This window comes from Marmota flaviventris, chromosome 4 (genome assembly GCF_047511675.1).
Source record: "Marmota flaviventris isolate mMarFla1 chromosome 4, mMarFla1.hap1, whole genome shotgun sequence".
Taxonomy (NCBI): Eukaryota; Metazoa; Chordata; class Mammalia; order Rodentia; family Sciuridae; genus Marmota; species Marmota flaviventris.
The window spans coordinates 60,400,189-60,417,806 of record NC_092501.1 but is presented as its reverse complement, the minus strand read 5'-3'; the positions used below and the strand labels follow the sequence as shown (position 1 = coordinate 60,417,806).

The 17,618-nt window shown below is 38.6% G+C and overlaps 1 protein-coding gene across 2 annotated transcripts in view; it reads left to right on the top strand.

Moving 5' to 3' along the window:
• Arid5b (AT-rich interaction domain 5B) overlaps window positions 1–17,618 on the top strand; it is a 179,975-nt gene that overhangs the window by 135,853 nt on the left and 26,504 nt on the right. For both annotated transcript variants that reach the window (XM_027931154.2, XM_027931155.2), the window contains 3 exons: window positions 898–1,010; window positions 7,090–7,294; window positions 9,288–9,340. In XM_027931154.2, the coding sequence (XP_027786955.1) occupies window positions 898–1,010; window positions 7,090–7,294; window positions 9,288–9,340 (371 nt within the window). The remainder of the gene's footprint in view (window positions 1–897; window positions 1,011–7,089; window positions 7,295–9,287; window positions 9,341–17,618) is intronic.

Below are 17,618 nucleotides of genomic sequence, written 5' to 3'. Positions count from 1 at the left end.
GGACAGTCACAGCACTCCATAAACAGCAGCCTCCCCCGCCCCACTACTTTTTGTACAGATCTTAAAAGGGACCAAGCTCAACATCAAGGATGAAATAGAACTGATTTATATCTTGTCTATGGCTTTTAAATAGTTTAACCCCAGTGGAATCAAGTTAACCCCAGCATAATCTTTGGGATTTATTTTAAATAACCCTCTAGATCTTCATAAAAAATATATTGAGAAAGAAAAGAGAACATGCTGATTTAAATGTATCTCCCAGATTTATTGAGATTTGAAACATGCTGGTCATGATGTTATTAGTAAAAACACATAAAAATACTTTCCAGTTTATTATTGTAAAAGACTCCATAGCTTGTGCTCTCTCCTTCTCTCTCTCTCTCTCTCTCTCTCTCTCTCTCTCTCTCTCGTTACTCTGTATGATAATTTGAGAAAATGTTCATGTCTCCAAACACTTTCGAAGAGAGATGTTTTCAAGTGTTAGTTTACTATGATACATAATGTGCTGGTATTATCACTTAGGTTTCAGAAAACAAGACACAAAACCAAATACACAGAATGATCTTGAAGCCCAGTTCAGGGTTATCTTTCAGCCTCAAATGCTTCTTTTCTAACGGTGGGGAAGGGCATTTTTCTTATCATCATCCTTTAGTCTTCATTTTATTTATATTAATTAGACATAGTCAAGTATAATCACTTAGCTTTGGGAAATGTACAGAGGGGGATAGTCTACCGAACTGCAGCCCTCCAGAGAGAGAAGTATCTAATGAGAGTTGGCTGCCACAGATATGTACATTTCTCTGAACAACTAGAGGATATCACTGCTATAAGATTGTCTTTACTGAGGAAAGCCATGCCAATGAAAATGTATATCAATTATTCTCCATTTGTTTTCAGCGCCAAATCTTAAAGGCAGACCACGCAAAAAGAAACCGTGCCCACAAAGAAGAGATTCATTCAGTGGAGCTAAGGATTCCAACAATAATTCCGATGGTAAAGCTGTTGCCAAGGTATGATCATTCACTCCGTGGTATTCACTTTGATGCATTTTTTCATTTTTTTCTTTTTCTCTTCATCTTTCTGCTCTTGTGCCTTGGTGGCAGTTTTCAATTTAGAATTGGACTTTGGTATTCAGAGCTTTTGAAAGCACTATGCATGTCTGTTCCTGCCACCTTCCTTCCCTGGTGTCTGGGGGTGGTGGGAGGCAGGCATTTTGATTTGTCAACAGAAAGGCTTCCCACCTCCCAGTTTGGCCTGTTGGATAAAGGACAGATGATTAAGCACCCACGTCACTGAGGCTGAGATTTCATAGTAGGTGACACAATGACATAGTTTACTCTGCTCGAATCAAAAATAGACCAGCTGAACCATCCTCTTTCTGAAAGTGTTCATCTAAATATGTTTCAGAGATTAGCAGAGGATGAAATTAGAAATGGCTAGAATTAATCTTTTTAGTTATGTACTTTTCAAAGTCACCTCTAATTCACATTAGAATAAAATTAAAGATACACAGTAAAATATTTATATGTATACATATTCTCATATATCTACTTCTATGTTTTTAAAAATCTCTGTTAATGAAGAAAGTCTCAATTCCAGGCCCCCTTTGACCCAGACCATTTTGTGTAAGCATTAATTAGAATCTTTATAGTGTGCACCCATAGTATTTAAAATAGCACCATGAAAGGTGAAAAGTCACGTCATATTTTTAGACTTATCTTTTTGAATTTTGTGGGATTGGGTCAGATTTCCATGTTCCGGTCATTGGTTTGTGTGTGGGTGTTGTTTCTGAGCCAAAGACAGCAATAATCCGTTTGCGACCTGAATTGAATACCAGATTTGAACTGACAGCACATTTCCAGATGGAAGAACTAAACTTTTGAAAATGGGAGCATTTGGATTATTGATGAATTTGGAAGATTTTGCTGTAGGCAAAAAAAAAAAAAAAAATGAATTCTGTGTTGACATTCTACTATTTATCTCCCATGTACTCCACCCCTTTCTGGGTGTAATGAAGTAAGTCTTAGACGTTCACATTCCATAAATCTTATCTTTGCATATGATTGTTTCATCAAGAAGTTCTGAAGACTTCTTGGGTAGGATTTCTTCATGCTTTTATGATTCTAAAGGGTTAAAAAGAGCTCAGTAAGTAGAAATGTGCCGTTTCCAATTGACCTTCTGTTAGTGAGTGCACAAGGATACCACAAAGGACATTTTCTTGTGAGCTGGACAGGGCCCTAGAGCTCCCTACCTAGGGCTTTGGTTCTCATGGTCTTGAAGGATGTCAGCTGGAATAGTTTATCCTTGTGATATGAACATAATATAGTTTGCAAGTTCCTGCAGATTCTGCATAGTGGAGCAAGAAGGGTTTAGACCTGTCACATTCAGCAGAGTGGGTACTGCCCATGCCTCATGTTGATGCCGGTCCACGCCTGAAGAGTGACATCATGTGTTTACCCCAGCATATATTGTGCCTGAGTCCAGCAGGATGAAGCTACTTCCCTAGTGCTTTGGAGTTACTATCAAGTATGCCTCTGGGGATTTTCTAAAACTCATACAATTGATCTGAAAGAACACTGCTTCCAAAGTTCCTCTCTACAGAAGGCAGCTCGGACTCATATGCAGGCTCACAAAACTGAGGAAGACAGGAGCCTGCTCTAAGGATGGGTCATATTAGATGTCCACTGACTTATTCTCATTAGGAGGGATGGAAGTCAAGCCTGAGATTTCTAAGTGACCCCTTCACCCCACCTTGTACCACTGCTGTCATTCAGAATTTTTACAAGGGACACATAACCCATCTGTTGTTCATGTGCTGGGTGAATGTCATGCAGCAGTCAGCTCCTGGGGACTGGTCAGATGGCTTGGCTCCTTTTGCAGTCTTGGATTAGAGTCCTGCCTTGGTCATTTCCAGTGGGTCTCCAAAACCACTTCAACTCACTGAGGAAGATTGATTGATAGGTGTGAAGTGTGGTGAGCTCGTCTGTTAGTACCTGTCTAAAAAACCCTACAGAGTGAACAAGCCACATCTGGGACGAGGACAGCTATTAAAATGGCACTTGTTTCTTAAAGTGGTCTTTTCCCATGAAATGCTATAGTAGAGAGTATAAGTTGTGACCATCTCTTCATTTGCTGAACTGGAAGGAATATGTTAGGCGACCATGAGCTGTTTGACTTTAAGGGCTGTGTGACTCTTCTTTATTTTTATTTTTTTTTTTAAAAAAGTGCCTCAAACAGACCTTTTCTAACTATGGATAAGTACCAGCTTCCTGCAGCTCCACACAGCAAAGCTCCTAGAGTGGGACCCTCTGGGTTTGTATTCGTGCCTGGTAATTTGCCTGTCACTATCAAAAGGTTGCAGTCTCTTCAAGGAGTACATGATGGCAGCTTTGCAAGACCCTGTTTTCCCAGGGAGAGAGAATTTTATGACTTCTCAAAGACAGCAAAAGTCACATGGGGAGAGAGCTACCAGTTCTCTGAAGACATTCGGTTTAAATCCTGTCTTTTTTCTGGGATCATTTTAAAGCAGCAGATCTGCAGCCTTGTCTTGTTCTTAGAGCAATCTGCTCTAGATAAAACTTGGCCTAAGTTGCTAATGAAAGATCTATATTGATAGAAGGCAAATATTTCCCTATACCTTTCAAGCATTTTCCAAAGACCAGAAGTGTGTAACAGGTGGTTTATATTCAAAAGGGAACACAGAGAAGGACACGATGGTGTGCAATATTTACTTTTACTTAAATCACAAACATACTCTAATATTTCACAAATGCAATACTTCCATTATTTTCAATACTTTTCAAGTCAATTGCATCTCAGAACTATCCCCAGGGATTATCCTTGCTTCACCAAGGAATAAACTGAGAGTCACCTAGCAAATCAGTGGCCAAACCAAGATTAGAACTCTAGCTTGTTTATTACTAGTTCAGCATATCTTGCGGCCCCAGTTAAAGACTAGATTAGTTATAACTCAATCCCGTGGAAGGATGTGGTTAATATCAAATAGGTGGTGGTTCATTGAAAACATTAAATGTTGATTCTCTAATTAGTACTTCCTCAATCACTTTGGAAACCCCAGAGCGCTTAGTGAACGCAACAGGTGTACAGTGTTCAGGTCAGGAAAAACAAATCTAGTAATTAACTGTCACTATCAAAAGGCTGGGCTTTCTCAAGGTCAAAATGAAGACTAGCTCATGTTTCCATTCCACCTGCACTGCAATAATTCAGTAGATTAAAATACTGAGAATGTGTTGGATAAATGTAGAAAAAAAAAGTGTAGAAAAGAACTTGGTCCTACCCAGAAACAGAATAATACCTTAAACTTATATAAACTAAAAAAAAAATAAATAAATAAGTAAAAATAAAAAGTATCGAGCTAGTGGCAGCCGGGAAGCCACTGTTTGCTTGTTTGCTTCTTGCTGATAGCTGGTCTCCTTGGGTGCAGCATGCTGGGGCACCCACTGAGATCAGGATGCAGTTCACCAGGCAGCACCCTGGCTTCACTGGGAGCCTGTGCTGTGAAGCAAGGGGTGGGAATTATTTTGGACCTGGTTACTGCACCCTGGTGGGTTTTCCTTCTGTTTCTGGGTGTTTCTACACAAGTGAGGCACAGTGTTAAACAGCTCTCTAGACATTGAAGAGCAAACTTCATAGTCCCTAAGCAGTAGTGCTTCTGACCTAATAATAGAGATAATCTGTCCGTTACCCCTGCAGATTTAAGCCTCAGCCTGTTTTACCCACAGTCCTTAGTTCTACTCTTGCTATACCAGACTGGAGTTTGGAGCTCTCTCTATACCAGAGCTCTAAGCCCACTCATCTGTCCCGCACCAGCCATTTGACAAGACCCATGACCACTCTCAGTCTCAGTTTTCTCCACTGTAAAATGGAGCTAGAGATCTCCTTTTTTTCAATTCTTATGGACATGAGGGTAGGCTCTCTGAAACCATAGCCTTGTATCTAGCTCATCGTGGGTGCTCAGTTGATGTAGGGTTTCCTTCTCTTAGCTTTATATACAATAGAAGGAATGAAGCTCTTTTATGATTTGAAAACCACCTAGTCTTGTATTTTATGTCTCACTTGAAAAATCGCATTTCTAAGTGGTAAGTTTTGTAATGCCTAGTAATAAGATTTACTTTTTTAATTAAAAAGTTCATTTTGACTGCAGATTTTAACATTTTTATTAAGAGTGTCGGTAAAGCATAGTGTATTAAAACCACAAACCCTAGAGTTCGACATTAAAGGCAGAGTTCAGTTCCAAACTTACCACTTGTGAATTTGTGTATGTTCATATAAACTTGTACATGTTTACATGTTGCTCATTCTATCTGTACCTCAGTTTCCACTTTCATAATTTGAGAATAAGAACCTACCTCACCAGGGGCTGGGAGCATGAAATGAAATAATTAACATCTAAACACCTCTTACAATAGACCCTGGCCACCTAATAAACACTCCAAAAGGGCTGAAAGGCAATATAGATTAAAACTAGAGTGATTTTATGAGCCATCAAATAATAAATTTCATCAGAACTTTGGACCCAACAACCTAGAATTTGGCAGTGAAAGATGATGACGGCATAAAGTTTCACAGGATGTTTGCCTTCATATAATACCACAAAGTACCAAAGTATGAGAAGATTGTAAATAAAACTTCTACATGGAAAAAAAAAAACTGTTTTAATCTCATTTCCACAGCCCCTTAAAAATTAAAACCTTATCTAGAGGCCCCGCTGAAAGAGTTGTGCATGAAGTTTTATTTTTCTAGGACCAGTCTAACAACATCAAACTAATGTGTTCACTTGAGAGAATAAGCAATAAAGAAAACCCTCGCAGAAGATGCTCCCCTTTAATACATAAGCTTGGTCTTTTATGTTCTTCGTGCTTGGAAGGAGAATCTGCAGGGAAAGAATAAGGGTTCAGAAATCTGAAATGGAGAACACTGTAGAATCTGTGGGGCATTTTTATTCATAACATTTCCTCAGCACTTGCCCTCTTCCTGCCCGATGTTAGATATGGAGATGTAAAGAATATTGGAATGTACACATTCCCCATGGGCGCACTTGAACTCCAAGTCTGACCCTTTGTACTTCCCCCTTTTACAATTAAAATAGCTCAGCAACTTAGTGTTATATTTAACAACCATCAAAGGCCTCTTGTAGAACATGGCAGCTAGGAGGGAACATTAGGTTAGCAGCTCCACATGCCGAGCTCCATATCCGCCTGTAGTGTGGAAGGAAGAACATCTGGAGCGCTTACCGCCATTTATTTCTTAATCATAGAGCTTTTCACTCACTCTTCTTGAGTTTTTAGCTGACCTCGACTCTGTCTTTTGTGGCAAGTGAACATCTTCTATTATAGTCTCAGAGCCGACTGAAAAGCAAGAAGTCCTCATTAAAGAGTGGGGTCTTTTGTTTCCTACTGAGGGTGTATTCAGGCGTCACCCTTAGGTGACAGACAGAAGAGACCTGGCTGGCTTTCATGTTACCAGTATGGGCTGGCATTGGCTTGTTTTTCCAGGTTGCTGGCAAGAATAGCAACAAGATAAGTTTACCAAACTTGTCATTCATTTTGATACAAAGTGTAACAAACTGGGACAATTTATTTAAAAAGCAAAGTTTGTTCAAGGACACAGATAATATCCCTTAGGGGGGGAAAAAAGATGTGTCAAGAAGCAGACAAAAAGGTTCATACAAACACTATTTCTGGCTTCAGCATACTTGTAAAGAGTCTAAAAGAAACTGGTGTAGTTAAGCAGACTACAGGCCACTGGCCACCTGTTTCTGTCAGTAAAGTTTTATTGGAACATAGCCACACCCGATCATCTACATGTTGCTCTTAAGCTAGAACAGAGTAATTCTAACAGAGACCACAGGGCCCCAAACTCTAGGATATTTAACATGTGGCCCTTTACAAATTGACCATCACCTGATCCTAGGATAGTTCACATGTGATGATACTTCTAAAAAGCCATTTCAGGGCAAGAGTAATTTACTGGTTTGTCCTTCCCACTCAGGGTAGTGTCACCAGCCATGTCTTTGTAAACCCTCAAGTGCTGTGCCTGATTTGATGTGGTGTATTTTCTGTTTTCCAGGTGAAATGTGAGGCCAGGTCAGCCTTGACCAAGCCGAAGAATAACCATAATAATTGTAAAAAAGTCTCCAATGAAGAAAAACCAAAGCTGGCCATTGGTGAAGAGTGCAGGGCAGATGAACAGGCCTTCTTGGTGGCACTTTATAAGTACATGAAAGAAAGGAAAACGCCAATAGAACGAATACCCTATTTAGGTTTTAAACAGAGTAAGTATACTGGTTTTCATTTTTGAAACATCAAAATTGCTCAAATTCTTTGAAATGGGGAAAAAGAAGTTCTGTTTTTTGGGTTTTTTGTTTTTTTCTTCTTTACTTGGAATTATGTTGAAATCCAAATCTGGGGATGGTGTTCTCTGTTTATACTAAATCTCCAAATTGTCCCAGCCAAGAATTTTTTTCCCTGCCTCTTTCCGCTACATTGTTCCCTTCTGGGACAGTTGCAGTGAGATATTTATAGGTTTGAATCCACTGATTATGACTGGAAATAGACATGTTGAAAGTTTTCTTATTTTCTGTTTTGTCAATCTTGAGTGCCTGTAACGCCTTTCTTGTGAGATAATAATATGACGTAGCCTTATCAGGCCAGATGTTGCCTGTGAAAAAGACAGCATATGAAAGGAAGACATTTAAAGATGGACAAAACAACCACAAAGAGAAAACACATTTCCTATGTCCCCAGTTTGTTAAAAGATAATAAAAATAGGACTTCAGGGGAGACAAGAAATATATAGATTTGAACAGAGGTCCCAGTTTTGAATAAGTTCGAGATGTACATTTAAGTATTGTTGTGTACAAGTAGACCAGGGAACTCAGAGCCTAGCAAAATTCCATATCAAAAGAGAAGAAATCCTGGTGTTGCCCTGAGTTCACCACTGAATATATATTTTGCCTCTGTCTGGATTTAGTGGTGCACAAAGCAATGAGCCTCTGGCTTGAAATAGTATTTTCTCTAAACGCATCTTCCTAGATTAAAACCATGTGTCATTTTGATGAAGAATGTCAAACCTGTATGTTTTACATAACAATTTACATACCTAATAGCAATTGGCACTGATTGCAAGAGAACACTCACAGCCATTATAAACTTATATAACTACGAATGATTACAATGTTTGTCTGAAAACTGGTTGCTTGAAATAGAAGTAAAATTAATGTACTATGAACAGCTTTGTTGCATTATGCATTGGTTCAGATTAAATCAAGGCCGAGGCAGGGCTCTTGATAGCTTTGAAATAGTGCAAGGTTCAATGAGGCTTTGCGAACACGTTGTGTCAAAGAGCCTTTTTTTTTTTTAATTTTCATTTTATTCATTTCCCTTACCACAGAATAACTAGAAGTTCAATTTTTTCCCTCTTATAAATAAAAGAATCAAATCTGTAGCAGTCACATTCCATGGTATTTGCTACAAATGAAACAAGGTTGCTGGCAGTTGGGCATAATTGTTTAACAGTATAAATGTATACAAATCCTACAAAGAGAATCTGGAAAAAAAAAAAACATATTAGCAACATCACACAGGCAAATTAGGGGACTAAATGAGCTCGTGACTCAGTTGTTCTGTGAATGAACATCTTCCTTCCCTTTGACCTATGGTAAGGTGGTTGCCTCCCACATGAATTACTTGTTTTCTTTGTCATTTATTGCAAGGGACCATGTACTTATGAAATACATGTGGTCTGAGCCTTTAATATAGTGTTGCCATCAGACAGTCTTAATATTAGGAAGGTAATCATATATTAAAGTGGCTGTAATTTATTGATCCCAGAAAGGTCTTATCTGAGGGAAGCATTACTTATTACTGTTTAGTCAATGGCTTCTTTCTAAAGGCTAAGTAAGACCAACCCCAATTTTGAAATCCTGGCACATTTTCCCAAGGTCACTCTAATTCAGCTTTTTTTTTTTTTTGCTCTACTGATGGCAACAGAACTAAAATTATGTTGTTCTTTATCCTGAAACCAGAACCTCTCTGTAGTTTTTTGACTGTTTCTTAAGAAATATTTTAAGTGGTATAATAGATTCTGTTGTTGAATGCCCTTTGGCAAAATATTTCCTAAGAATTTAGCTCTCTGGGGTACATTAGTATTTCTTTTTTTTTTTTTTTCTCTTTCTCATTGAAAAACAAAACAAAATGTTTTAATTGACATTTCTTGGAATTATGTTAATGCAATGCTTATCTAAATACTTATTGTCCCTCTAACAGTTAACCTTTGGACTATGTTTCAAGCTGCTCAAAAACTGGGAGGATATGAAACAGTAAGTGTTTAAGCAACTTAAATGAAATAATTTTGCAATCTAACTTTCCCCCTCTCTTTGGCCAAAATGGAGAAAATGCAAAAGCAAACCATCTTTGACTGCCTTTTCAAATGGCTCTACACTTTTGGGGGTTTATTGGGCTGCTTTTGGAAACAGTCCCAATTAGTTCCAGGTTTGGCAAAATTGTAAACTTGTCGTAAAAACTACAAGTGGAAAACATATGTAACTCTCCCCTGTCAGGGAAATTAGTTGGGTCTGTAATTTTTTCCCATGTTGAGAAAGGGCTATTATTGTACAACAAGCCAAGATTGCATAAAAGAAATTTCCCTTGGCAACATACCTGACATCTGTTCATGTCTAATATGGGAAATGTATTAAAGGCTTTCAAAAGTAATCAGGATTGGCCATTAAGGAATAGAATGCAGCAGAATCTCCTTTCGTTCTAGGGCAAAGAAGCTTTATTAGACAAGGGTCACTGCTGCATAAACAGGAAGTTATCAAACTTATTCAGAACAGGCTCTGACACTCTTTATCAGCTAATTCCAACTGACAGGAATGGGTTATTTTTAGCCCTCGGGAAAATTTGATGGCCACGGATTTTTACAGCATGTATTCTGAACCAATAAAATGTTAGAGCAACAAACCAAGATTAAGATCTTGAAATAAGAAAAAAGAGCTGCATTAATATAGCACACAGAGATGACATCTGTAATAAAATCAATTGACATAGGAAGATGTCGTCACTGGAAATATTTTCTCCTCCACACAGTGATCAGATTAAGTTGTGCCTTTTCTTCTGCAATTGAGTAAGAAATTATTTTTTCTTTCCTTAAGAAGTAATCTGGAATATCTCTGTACCATAGTAAAATGACAGTAAGAGACAGAGTCAAGAAAATGAAATTTATTTTAGCCCAAACACAACAACCAGTGTTTCTTGCCAGATAAAGCATATTGTTCCATAAACTAATATCATGTTTTGATGTTAGAGGCTTGGGATGGGAAAAGATGGCAAACATTATGTGATTCAGATAACCTGGTATTTACTATAGAGATATCTGCTATGAACCCTGACTAGAAATTCTTTGATATGATTATATGTATATATAAAATATTTATTTGATATATGGGGTATATGTGTGGTTTATAAGGAAATACAATACTCACATGAACTATATATAAAATGTGGATTTCATACACTTGAATTTACTTGAAATATTTGTTTTACCAACTACCCTGTGTAAAAATAAATACAATAATTTTCATTTGATTGAGTCTGTTGATAGGACCAGAATATAGATTCCTTGTCACTGTAGCTCATAGTTTTCCAAAATCTTAATTATAGCTTTCATCCTTGTGAAAATGATGATAACTTAGTAGTCAACCTCACAGCCTAGACTTTTAAACCTAAATCTAAATATTAAGAATAAGAGAATACATTTTTATGAACCGTGATTGCACATAGTTACATGATATTGCACAACATTATGAAATGTCTTTAAAAAGAAAACTCAGGAACTTTTTGTTATTCACTGATAGGAAGAGTGCCAGCACATTTCACAGAATCAGTTTTTCCTGCTTTTGTATCTTCTGTATCTTTACAAAGATATATTTTTTTTTTTTCCCCATGAGACAGCAAGTTGATGTAGAATGTACAGAAGAAACTTCTGATAAGTTTCAGGACATTTGTGGAATCTTTCAACAAATAATATTTATTCTTTCGTTGAATGAATGAATGACTGTAGGATCAGCAGATCACTTGATCACATATTTACAGAATACTTGGTGTGTACAAGCTTGTATTAGACACTGTGGGAAAAGCAAAATATCTAGGCCTATGGTTCTTGTCCTTAAGTTACCATTCATAAGAAACTGTAGATAAAAGAAGAGGTGGAAAAAGATCAGTGCTCTGTAGAGGTAAAGCAGTTCCCCTGTGGGGCTGGGGAAGGAAGGCTTGATGGCTCTGATGATGTTTGAGCAGATTGGTGGTGGTGGAGGGGGGATGAAAGAGATTTAGAGATAAACGGTCATGGCTTTCCAGAAAGTGAGAATGAATTAAATGATGGTGGCAATGGCAACCCCTAGAGTTACTCAGTGGACTGTGGAAAGTGGGGAGCATAGAAGGTTGCCACCTCCCATCTCTGGTGATAAGAGTAGCTCTTCTCTCTGTGGGCGGCAGGGGGTGGAGAGCTCACTTTCACAAGTGGAAATTTATGCTGCTTTTAGGCTGATAAAGGAAGGGCAGAGAGGTCTTCTTGCATCTATTGATTCTCAGTTGCCTTCATCTTAGATGATCCTTATGCCAATTTGCATATTGGGGGATGACATAGTCTGATCCCCTTGCTTGAGGTGGGAGAAGATAGAAGTCCAAATTACACATTGGTATCTTCCCTCTAGCTGGTTATGAACAGTTTTGTTTGTTTGTTTGGTACTGAGTCACATCCACAGCCCCTTTTTAATTTTATATCTTGAGACAGGGTCTCAATAAGTTGCCCAGGGTCTCACTAAATTGCTGGGGCTGTCTTCGAACCTGTGATCCTCCTGCCTCAGCCTCCTGAGCCACTGGGATTACAGGCAAGCACTGCCATGCCCAGCAATGAACAAAATTTTTAAAGAAATTCCTCCCTATTTCCTTTCCAGTTTCCTTCCTTGATTGATGCTTCATGCTACCTATTAGCCCTATAGGCATCTAAATTCAACACTGCCATCCTGCATCTAAGCTTCCATAACTTCTATGTATAGAATATAGTTTTCTCTTGGCATTTTTTGTTTGGTTGGTTGGTTTTTGTTTTGTTTATTTGTTTTGTTATTGCAGATTGAACCCAGAAGTGCTTAACCACTGAGCCACATCTGCTGCCCTTTTTACTTTCTTTTTCATTTTTATTTTATTTATTTATTTTTGACCAGGGTCTCTCTAAGTTGCTTAGGGCCTTGCTAAGTTGATGATGCTGTCTTTGAACTTGAGATTCTCCTGCCTCAGCCTCCCAACCCACCAGGATTACAGACATCTGGGCATATTTTTTAAAATATTTTATGTTGTATGTGGACATAATAACTTTATTTTGTTTACTTAGTTTTTTTATGTGGTGCTGGGGATCAAACCTAGTGCCTCACGCATGCTAGGCAAGAACTATACCACTGAGCCACAATCCCAACCTATTGGCATGTTTTGACTAGTAAAAATCTGAGAAAACTTAATTTTGAAGTCAGTCTAGGAAATGTACAATAATATGCAGAGTCTGAGAATCTTCCACAGCACCTAGCTTCAAAATGGGACCCCAATCTAAGCTAAATATCAAAGATTAGACATTTGACTTTATACATGTAAACATGCTAGAATATTAACATTTCCACAGCTCAGGAGCAGCACCAAGCTTCAGATGAGTATTTTTCCATTCCGTAAAGTGGTGGTCAAAGTTCAACTTAGAGCCATTGCACTCTGAATAAGGGAAGGTGTAGCACTCTGAATAAGGGAAGGTGTAGCACTCTCATGTTATGTGTCTTTCTTGAATTGACAATTGTGTAAAAAAAGGCTTCTTGCTCTGTTCTAGTTCATATCCTCATTTTACAAATGAGGACACTGGGGCACAGGAAGATGAAATGAATTGCATGGTGTCATCGTGTCATTCTTCAGTCTCTGACTTGCTGAGAATTTTGAACACAATGGTCTCAACCTCCATAGATTCACTGAGAGGAAAGACATTCATAAATGACCATTCCTTGTGCCTTCCATTCCTAGCAATTCCTTATGTATCTAAAATGTTTTCTACATGTTTGGGGCCATGTCTTGGAAAGAGGGTCTAATAACTTGCTTTTGTTAACACCATCTTTCAGTCCATTCAAACTTGAGCTTTACCAGATGGATGAGTTACTAGCTGAGATTTTTTTTTTTGTCTGATTCTTGGGGAAAGAATATGAATTTAGGAGATGGGTCAAAAAATCTTGATAATGTAAATATTCAGTAATAATCACAAAGTGCAAGTTTAAAATTTGTAGATGCATTACTTCTGCTGTTAACTTGTGATTGGATAAAGACATCTTTCTGGAATTCCTTCTGGTTATAAAAAGAGGCCATCTTAATTGGCTTGTTTTTGTTTGTGGTTATAAACTATTCCAAACCTTCTGGTTTGAATTGTGGATTATGGATTATTTCATTTCAGTCCTTCACAACCCTCAAATTGAATTAAAAAAAAAAAAGAGGAGCAGAAGTTTTATTTTAAGCCTTTATGGCATTTGACTAATGACTATATACAATCCCCTAGCCTCCTCTGCTTTTGCTGGAAATGTATAAAGTGTCACTTCATTTTTAGGTTTAGAGATCAGAAATGCATTGAACAGATTTGATTTTCTAAAAAACAATATTCTGGCATTTTGATTGGTTGGCAGTGAGAGTTCTTACTCTGCAGTCATCTATCCACCTTTTCCTCCCAAACATTAGAGAATGGATCACCTACAATTGAAGAGGCAGAACTGGCGAGCTACAGAAACCTTCACCTCAGTGTCTGGGGAAGCAGTTAATGCTGGAAGAGTAGCTTGGGATATTACCAGGATGCAGCATATGGAGAGTGGTTTGCTAAAGCAATTTCCATTTTGCTAACCATTTGATGGCAAGCCAGACACAATATTTGGAACGAAGATAGAGTAGGGAAATGGGTATTGAAGAAATCTTACCCTGGAGGCGGGGGGTGACACTTGGGTGGTACCTTCTTAAGAGTGTTGGTGAACAGCCTCTTCTCTTCCCACCAGTGAGACAGGACCATGATTTTTCATCTGGAAGAAGTCACTTGTCTTCTTGCTGGAAGGATTAGGCTTTGACATCAAATTCTGGCTTTGACATCCTTTTCAAGACATCCTCTGAATCTAACCTGAGTTTTCTGGACAGACAAAGCCTCTGGCTTAATTCAGAGTTCTCGAGGCCAAAGATGATGTCATGTAGTTTTGAAAGGCTCCAGTTCCTGGAGTACTACCAGGAAAAAAAAGTCATCTTCCTTGAATTCAGTTTGCTCTCAAGGTGTCCTGAGAAAGAGACTGTTTCTCAGAGCAGCCTGGGCAACACTGTGTGCAAGCTCCTTTGACTTCATATTTCCTATGCATTCTCAAGCCATTGGAAGAACTAGAGTCCAAATGATTTCTGATTGCTGTTTCCTCACCGGGCCACAAAAATATCAGCATTATTTCCTTCCCAAATCTTCAAAGAGAGAAATCAAGGCTCCAAGAGTCTTGGGTTAACATAGTAGTTGTCTACAATTTCATTTTTAAGTGACAGAATATTTTCATCAAATAAAATTGTGGAAGGAATAGCTTCTTCCCATTCATTAGACCTGCTCTTGACCAGGATCAGCAGTGTGGAGAGTTAGTTTCAGGCCACCTTTAAAACACCACCTGGGTTCTAAAGAGCAGTATGAAAACCACTACATTTATAAGCAGTGAAAATTTTATGAACATAATAGTCATGGAGTGCTTTTCATAGAGTTCCCTAGATCCTGCCTACACTAGGGAAAGAAGTAACTTTCAAGTGTCTTCAAAGTGAGATTAGAGTCACGTGAACCCAGATTGGTTTATTTTACCTGGGCATGGTCTGCTCAGTTTTTCATCCTGCTTGTGGTTAATTGTGTGGAATTATGCTTCTTGCTAAATTATGAACCCTTGAAAGCAGTAACATTCTTTTTTTTTTTTTTTTTTGGTAGCAGGGATTGAATCCAGAAGCACTTAACCACTGACCCACATCCCCAGCCCTTTTTTATATTTTATTTAGAGACAGGGTCTCACTTAGTTCCTTAGGGCCTTGCTGAGTTGCTGAGACTGGCTTTGAACTTGCAATCCTGCTTTAGCTCTCCAAGCCTCTGGGATTATAAGTGTGTGTGCCACTGAACCTAGTGAAACATCCCTTTTTTCCATGGTCTCCTCACCCTCTACCTTCCATCCTCCTCCACATCTCTTTGTAACCTCTCTGTAACCCAACAGGGTCCCCTAAAATGGTAAGCAATGGTAGATGATGATGTCATGAATCCCTGTCATCCAAGTGAAGACCTTGAAAGAGGGATGGGGGGAAGCACAATCCAAGAGAAATAACTGGTTGGATGAATTTGGGCATTTCCTTTTGGAAATGAACAGCTAGACATTCTCTTAAGAACTTAATATAATAAAAGATCAGATTGAAACATAAACATAACCAGGAGGCCTAAAGTTTGGTGAGAGAGTTGATCAAACTAGCCTCGATCAGATTTCCCAGCTGGCTGGGGTTGGGGGCTAGATAGCAAGAGGCAGACATTGGTTTTACCCCAGGTGGGTTTTTAAAGCTAATGCACCCCTAGAGAAGACACTGGACAATAGAATAAAAACCCCAAGCAAATTCATAATTAGGCATAGCTAAAACGTGTTAGGGTCGATGGCAGATTTATGGGAGGTTAAGGGATGGGTCAGGAGAGTCTCCTGCCCTTTCCCCTCTCCTTATTGGTTTTTGAGATCCCTGGTGGGTTTGGACAGTAGAAGGAGTTTAGACATTTCTTACTTTAGAGACCATAGTCATTGTTTGAATATAGAGTACACTAGGAGACACAAAAAGGAAAAAAAAAAAAAAAGATCCGTGTGCTCAAGAGAACTGTGTGCTTAAAAAGCATTTAGCTGTTGGGAAGGGCACATTTTATGACTTTGCTATGGAAAGAAAATATCTCAAAATGGTCTGATTCACGCAGGCTGTCCACTGGAATTCAGTGAGCAGAAAGACCACTTTCTCCAAGGTTTAGTCCTGTCTTCACTCCAGATGAAGCCTCCCTCATAAAAACTGTATTGAAACACCAGAACCTGTTAGCCAGGGGGCTAACATAGACCCTGAGCTGGCTGAACATGGCTTATTAACACACAGTGCTGCTTCGAGCTGCCATGTTTTCAAACCTAGCGTGAGGTCTCCTTTTCTCCCTTTCGATAATTCATTATTTATTCTTAAAGCAGGCTTGTCATTTTTATGATAGCAAGAGTTTGTTAGGGTAATTCCTTGTCTAAATGGTATATTGTGGGAGGGAGACAAGGCCAGTGTGCATGCATTAAATGTCCCTATTAGCAGTGGGTTCTCTTGTTTGTCATCTTTTTCACGACCTGTGTTATTTTGTTTGTATATTCCTTAGTTTGTTTTGGGTATCCCCAACTAGAATGTAGTCACCTCCAGTGTCAGGTCTGTTTTTCATTATTGCACCCAACTACTAACATAAGACCTAAAAAATGGAAGATATTTGGTAAATTGTCGGTGAATGAATGAATGGGCAAGTGGAAAGATTCTCATATAATTGGAACTTCTCTGGGTCTCAGTGATCATAATACAGACCCTCTTATCCTAACTGGAGACATAATTAGTCACAGTAGAAGGAACCATAGTTTATCTTCATAGTTGACAGTGCACCTTTTGACTCATGCTGACCTGTTAGCGGTATTTCCCCACAGAGGAAAACCAAAAGCTCTAAATGTTGAGAACCGATAGTAAAAGTTGTGTTTTCCTTAGTCATCTGCTGCATTTTATGGAAAAGGCCCCAGAGTCCTGCATTACCACATTACCACAAGAGTGGGCTGTTCATCAGGTCATTCTGGTGAGGCTTCTTTGATATTTGAGTCTTCTCTTGGGACTATGAGACAACCAACCATATGAGTCTGGATTTTGCCACTATGCTGCTGTGTGTCCTTGGGCAAGTTATGCAAGCCTTGAGTCTCATCTTCTTTATCTGTGAAGGAGATTCCAAAAACCTATCTCATAGGCTAAGAGAAGATTAAAATGATAGAAAGCAAGAATCTTTTACACCATATAAAGTGCTATATACAAGAAATATAAGAATGAAGTGAAGGTTTCTTCTCAGGTGATTGCAGGGACACAGACACACCTAGGCTGCTCTCTGGCCCTGCTGTGCTTTCCTGGCCCTCATACCTCTTGTGAGGGATGGGATGTTGGAGGTGTATTTCAAGGGATCCCAGTATTCTAAGGGCTTTGAGGGATAGTGTAAACACCTGGAAGGAGATCATCTTCTTCCTTGATAGATGACCCTAGAATAGATCAGCCCAAGATTGTATCATTGAAAGATTGGAGGGAGATTATAATTCAGTATATAATGATTTTCAAAATATTTATATTAGGTGTTTTAAAGGGGGTTTTGAAACCAATTAACTAAACCATAAATATGGAGGATTTTATTTTCAGTTGTCTGTGCTAATAGATGTAAGATATGGTTCTGTTTAATGAGAACAGTTGGAACAAATTGGTTTGAGAATGCTTTTTGGGAAATTGAAGAATGCAAAA